The sequence below is a fragment of the Plectropomus leopardus genome, unplaced genomic scaffold (genome assembly GCF_008729295.1).
Source record: "Plectropomus leopardus isolate mb unplaced genomic scaffold, YSFRI_Pleo_2.0 unplaced_scaffold1875, whole genome shotgun sequence".
NCBI classification, from domain to species: domain Eukaryota; kingdom Metazoa; phylum Chordata; class Actinopteri; order Perciformes; family Serranidae; genus Plectropomus; species Plectropomus leopardus.
In genome coordinates this window covers 1-5,880 of record NW_024620219.1, presented here as the reverse complement: position 1 = coordinate 5,880, position 5,880 = coordinate 1, and the positions used below count along the sequence as shown (strand labels likewise).

The 5,880-nt window shown below is 38.7% G+C and overlaps 1 protein-coding gene across 1 annotated transcript; it reads left to right on the top strand.

Annotated features, from left to right (window-relative positions):
• The first annotated feature begins 1,642 nt into the window (after positions 1–1,642).
• On the top strand, positions 1,643–2,716 carry LOC121965136 (4-galactosyl-N-acetylglucosaminide 3-alpha-L-fucosyltransferase 9-like). The gene has a single exon (XM_042515298.1). The coding sequence runs from the start codon at positions 1,643–1,645 to the stop codon at positions 2,714–2,716; it is 1,074 nt and encodes a 357-aa protein (XP_042371232.1).
• The last annotated feature ends 3,164 nt before the right edge of the window (positions 2,717–5,880 follow it).

Here is a 5,880-nt window from a genome sequence, read left to right as displayed (position 1 = left end):
ACACACACACACACACACACACACACACACACACACACACACACACACACACACACACACACACACACAAATGCTTTGATTTTATTTCAGGATGAGACTAACCTACCATACGTGGAATTATTGAATTTGTATCTTTTCTTAGACAGGGCTGGGAAATGCATGCTGACAGTGGAAAGCTTTATTTAAGATCCAGTGTCTCCATACGGAGAAAAGACGCTACGATTACTGTAAGTCCTCGAAGGGCTCTTTGGTGTGTGTAAACAATAAGACACATTTATCAGACTTGCTCTAACTAACAGCATGTTGAAAAAGTGACCTTTACTGTTAGAGCTGCTCTCAGGGGATCACATGATAAATCACATGTGCTCTGAAGCAGGATCAGCCAATCAGAGATTAGGATTTACTCTATATATATATATATATATATATATATATATATATATATATATATATATATATATATATATATATATATATATATATATATAATGCTGTATTGGTATTGGTTATAGATCTTATTTGGCATCAACAACATTTTCTGCAGCCACTCCAAAAGCATGTCTCAGAGGGTGTGTGCTCACCATTGTGTATTTTAAGGTAGGGTTGGTTTGGTTTATCCATACAAGACTATCTATTATTTGGTCTGTGTGGAGTCACCGTGTCCCCCAAGTCATTGCTCTTGAATTGTCTACAAGTCATAGAAAAAGTTTTCTCACAATAGCTGGCAAAGAAGTGCCCTGGACTTCCACCTTGAACTACAAATTGCACGTGCCCATAATATGTAAACATGCTTTCCATGGGGCCCCTTCATTTGTCTAACAAAGTTGAGTGGCCTCTGCAGGTGCACATCGCTGCTTTGTTGACCATCAGTTTTTCATGTTTAAAGTGCACAATTTCACAAGATAGTCATTTTGTGAACTGTGTTATCAATGTTATCTGTTTGTCTGTCAAGGAGCACCTTGACCATAATCATACTGAATGACGGAGGGGATGATCATAATGGCAGTCTACAGGAACATGTGAGAACGTTTCTAGGCATTGTCAACACTAAGCAAATAAAACTGGTTTCTCTCGTTGGACTCAGGAGGTCATATATCTCAGTATTCAAGTGTGTCAAACGCCTACCACAGTTGGTCTACCGACAACCAGAAGGAGACATAGGACCAGTATACTCTGTGTAAAGGTGAGAACAGAATGAACTTTGATAAGCTTTACTGAATGAGAATATTGACATCTTGGTTTTTTTAAATGAGAGAAATTGCAATTTCTTTACAAGTTATGGCTGCTGTTCCACAAGTTACTTACAATAACTCTATTTAATGTATTTCTTAAAAGGTGTAGTGTTCAGGTTTTAGTGGCATCTAGTGGTAAGATTAAAGATTGCAACCAACTGAAACTTCTCATGCTTATGTTTTGCTGACATTAAAAAAAATGTTGCCAGGGTTGCTGAATTCCTCTGAAATAAACTCATAAACTCTTTCTCTTTCTAACAAGAAGAGTTTATTGCCTGTCCAAGCTGTAGAGTTGCTCCAACTGTGAGTCATGAAACATTGACTACAGGAGAAATGAATGGCACTTTACTTCTGCAACCAAGTGCAGTGTAGTTATCAAAGTGATAATTATTTTTCTGCTTCCACAGATAATGACACCAGCTCCCAAGAAAACACTATACTTAACGATTATGGCTGCACTTGGCCTCATTTGCGCTGTTCTCGCATTCTTTCTGTATTTTGAGACTTCATCTCCTGTTTGCCCACCTACATCTGAGGAGTATTATGAAGGCATGGATCCAAATGCAAAGCCCATAGTCCTGCTGTGGTTCTGGCCTCTTGGAGGGAAGTTTGATCTTAAAGCTTGCTCTATCTACTTCAACATTGATAGCTGTATTCTGACAGCTGACAGATCGCTCTACAGCAAAGCACAGGGAGTTATTTTCTTCCATAAAAACATAGACTGGAATTTACGTAACATGCCGCAGGGGCCACGTCCAGCTTTTCAGAAGTGGATTTGGTTCAATGTGGAATCCCCAACAAACACAGTGAAGAAACCGAGTCTGGCCAACCTGTTCAACTTAACGCTGAGCTACAGAAGAGATGCTGACATCACGGTGAGGAACGAGCTCACTATCAGGAAGACAGAACTGAAAGATGACTTTGCTCTGCCCAAGAAAGACAAACTGGTGTGCTGGATCGTCAGCAACAAAGACCACTCCACTGGAACAGCTTTGAGAGAAAGATATTATCACGAACTGTCCAAACACATTAAGATCCACGTCTTTGGTACAGCCTATACAGGGAAACGTTTGAGTTATGCTGAATATTATTCAACCATTGCTAGCTGTAAATTTTACCTTTCATTTGAGAACTCGATCCACAGAGACTACATCACAGAGAAGGTTAACGGGCCCCTCGTGGCAGGGACGGTCCCTGTAGTTTTGGGTCCGCCAAGAGAAAACTATGAGCAGTTCCTGCCCCCTGACGCCTTCATTCACATAAATGATTTTCCTGATGCAAAGTCGCTGGCAGCGTTTCTGCTCAACATGAAGGACGAGGCGTACAGGCGTTACTTTGAGTGGAGGAAGTTCTACACAGTCACGCCTCATCTCCTGTCAATCGGCAATGAATTTATTCAACCTGTCTGCCTCGCCTGCAAACACATGTCAAGAGACAAGGAATTCAATGTAGTTCATGACCTTTATAAGTGGTACTCGATGTGAAAACATCAATGAGGATGTCCTTTAATCACACATGCACACTAGTACACTAATATTCATTCAATAACTTGGCATAAAGGAATGCTGTGTTCTGTTAAAAGCTTTCAAGATGGTTAAAATAACCTCTTAGTGTTACTGTAACATTCAGACATTTTGGGATTTTTTTTTTGTTACGCTATATGATCTCCCTACAGAACCAGTAGCTAGTAAGCTTAGTGTGGCAAGGCAGCAAGGGTTAAATTTAGTTTTACTAAAATCACTAAAATCATCAGCACTACCTAAGGTAATTTCACCCCCAGGGAATCTTAAAGAGGGTAAACTCTACAAGCAGAGAGACCACACAGGCTCAAAAACACTTTGCCAGAGACAAACTTTTTATTAACAATACTTTTTTTAAAAAATGGCAGGTAACAGTAAAATATAATATAGTATTAATAAAATTGCTGTTTGTTTGGCCAAGTGATTTTGAGCCTGTGTGGCCTTATCCCTTGTAGAGTATACCCTCCTAAAGATTTCCTGGGGGTGAAATTCCCCAAGGTGGTGTGTCAATTTTAGTAAAGCTAAATTTAACCCATGCTGCCATTACCTTAGCATGAAGACAGGAAATGGGGAGAAACAGCTGTGGTTGGCTATAAATAAAAATAGTCGCACACATGAACCTATTTTTATGCTTTAGGTTTTGTACTTTTTTAAAACTTGATGTAACATTAGTTAGTTAGCTTTAGAGGTAGGTAGGAGACAGAGCCAGGTTAACAGGTTTTCCCGTTTCCAGTCTTTATGCTAAGCTAACGTTTGCTGGCTGTAGTTCCATTGTTTTTCTCATCTTATGCTTTGCTAAGAAAGGAAATGACGTGGGCACAGACGTCTCCAGTCACCTCTCTGCAAGCTTTGCTAAATGTGTGCTAAACTTAGGCTCTTACGTCTACCCTGCAAGTGTTGGTGAAGCTTTTTGTGGTTGGTGTTGGATGGTGGTGGCGTGTGGCTGCCAGTCACTCATCGGGATGAGGAAATCAACTCCTCAGTCTGTAAACTCTCCTCCTGTTACTTCTGCTAGCTAGCCAGGTGGAGGTTTTCAAAAGTAAACATGAAGAAGAATGAGCACCGGTCAAACTAACATCCTGCCGCCCATTATATAGGCATTGGAATATAAACTGAATGACATCTGTGCAGCATCAGGAAGAGTAATATCCTTTGTTTCACTAAAACTTGGCTTAGAGAGCATCATTTAACCAGGAGGCTCTTTTTCCATTTGCTGATTTGACAGAGCAGAGGACTCTGGGGAGAGAAGGAGAGGAGTTGAGTGCTTTACGGTGAATAAGGACTGGTGTGTCCATGCGAATATGAGGTGCTGTCCCATTCCTGCTGTAGGCTGTGCAGAGGTGGCCGCAGAACAGCGCTGCTCAATTTAAGGATAAAGGATTGTGCAGCCATCTGCATTTAAATCATTCCACAAACAGTAACTATGGATATACAACAGTTTTGATCACCTTTTTTTTAGTGTTATTTTAGGGTTCTTAAGTTTTTCAGCTCTGTCAGAGTAATCGACTCCAACTCAAATGTTCAGAAGTGTTTGCAGAAATAAGTCCATTTCACTCAGGTTCATCCATCTTCCTGTCACCTGTTATCTGTTTGTGCGATGCAGAGATTGTTCTGTATAGGTCCGCCTGAGAGGGAGACAAAGATGCTTCTGTTGGTTTGCGTGCAGTCTTTGCTCAGAGTAATCTGTCATGTCGTTTGGTCATTCATGCTTTGTTTAAGTTTTCTATAGACACACCTTAATGTGGGTGAAAGGTTAGCTGGGGAGCTGAGAAGGATGAATGAGGATGCAAATATATCGGGTTAAACATGATTTGCTAGGTTTAATAAGGGAGCACTTTTCTGTGATTGTGCTGTTACACATGTAACGTCCACATAAATAAATCAGTGTTTATGTCTGATAGTGGCAGTGATAGTTTATGTCTTGTTTGAATTTTACAGGGGTAAGGTGACTTTGATTATTTCACATTTGTTTAATTCTGTAGATGTAATAGTTTTGCGCTGTTTACTTCATAGCATTACAATGATCATATTTAATGCTCCTGTGTGTATACCGCTAATTTAAATGATTTTAAAGTCAACAACACTTTGAAATATTCAAACTATTATCAAATAAAGACTGTCTCTGTCTCATCTTAGAGGGATTATGAATGTTTTAACATGATTTTTTAAAATGCGTCATAACTAAACACACAACTTCTATATAAATATAATTTAAAAGTCAAATCAAGTTCCAAGTCTGCCCGCTCTGACACAGGGTTGGTTAGACTCATTAGTAGGTGGAGCGTCAGTCCGATGGCCCATTTGAAGTGGCTCCCATAAGGATGAGAGAAATTCTTGGGCTGCGTTTTACTTGTCACACCTGTGCAGCTTCAGTCAGGATTATGCAGAATATCCACACGCTTACCTTCCAAGCAGCAAAATCATTTTCAGCTCCTCGAGACAAGTAAGTATTTTGACCAAACTTTCCACCTTTGCTACTTTGAAAATGATCATTGACACCACTTTTTGGTGGAACGAGAATTGCATGACCTCAACATTATGAATTCCTAATTGATTATGGCCTTTAACTTAAACAATTAAGACCATTTTGAACTCTGTGTGATACCTTTAAAAAGAATACCTGAATGATTTATTGCTAATAATTTATTGAGGGAATGTTTTTCCAGTGATTCTGATACAGGTTTCTTATTTCCTTGCAGGTTTAATATGGCCAGTGGTGGAAGTATTTCGCTATTTTATTTTATTAAAAGGAACAATACTACAGTGTAAATGTTTTTATTTCAATTAAATAAAAGTACAAAAGTATTAACATGAAAATATGTTTAGTACCAAAAGTAAAAGTATTCCTTGACTACAGTGGCCAGTTTGTGAATAATGTACTAGATCTGAGTTATGATGTTTTGATAGATAGATAGATAGATAGATAGATAGATTAAAATTTATTAAAATACAATGACAATTAAAATTTGACAACACATTAAAACGCAAGACAACAGATTAAAAACAATAACAAACAGAGATAAAGGTTGAGCTCACTTACTTTATGTCCTGCTGTGTATCTAAGCCTATAATAATTCATCATAATTTATTGGTTGATTTATATTTTGTGTTTACAATCTACATCTGTA

Bases quoted from the DNA above. Each gene is read 5' to 3' on its own strand.
- LOC121965136 (XM_042515298.1), top strand. From the start codon at position 1,643: ATGACACCAGCTCCCAAGAAAACACTATACTTAACGATTATGGCTGCA.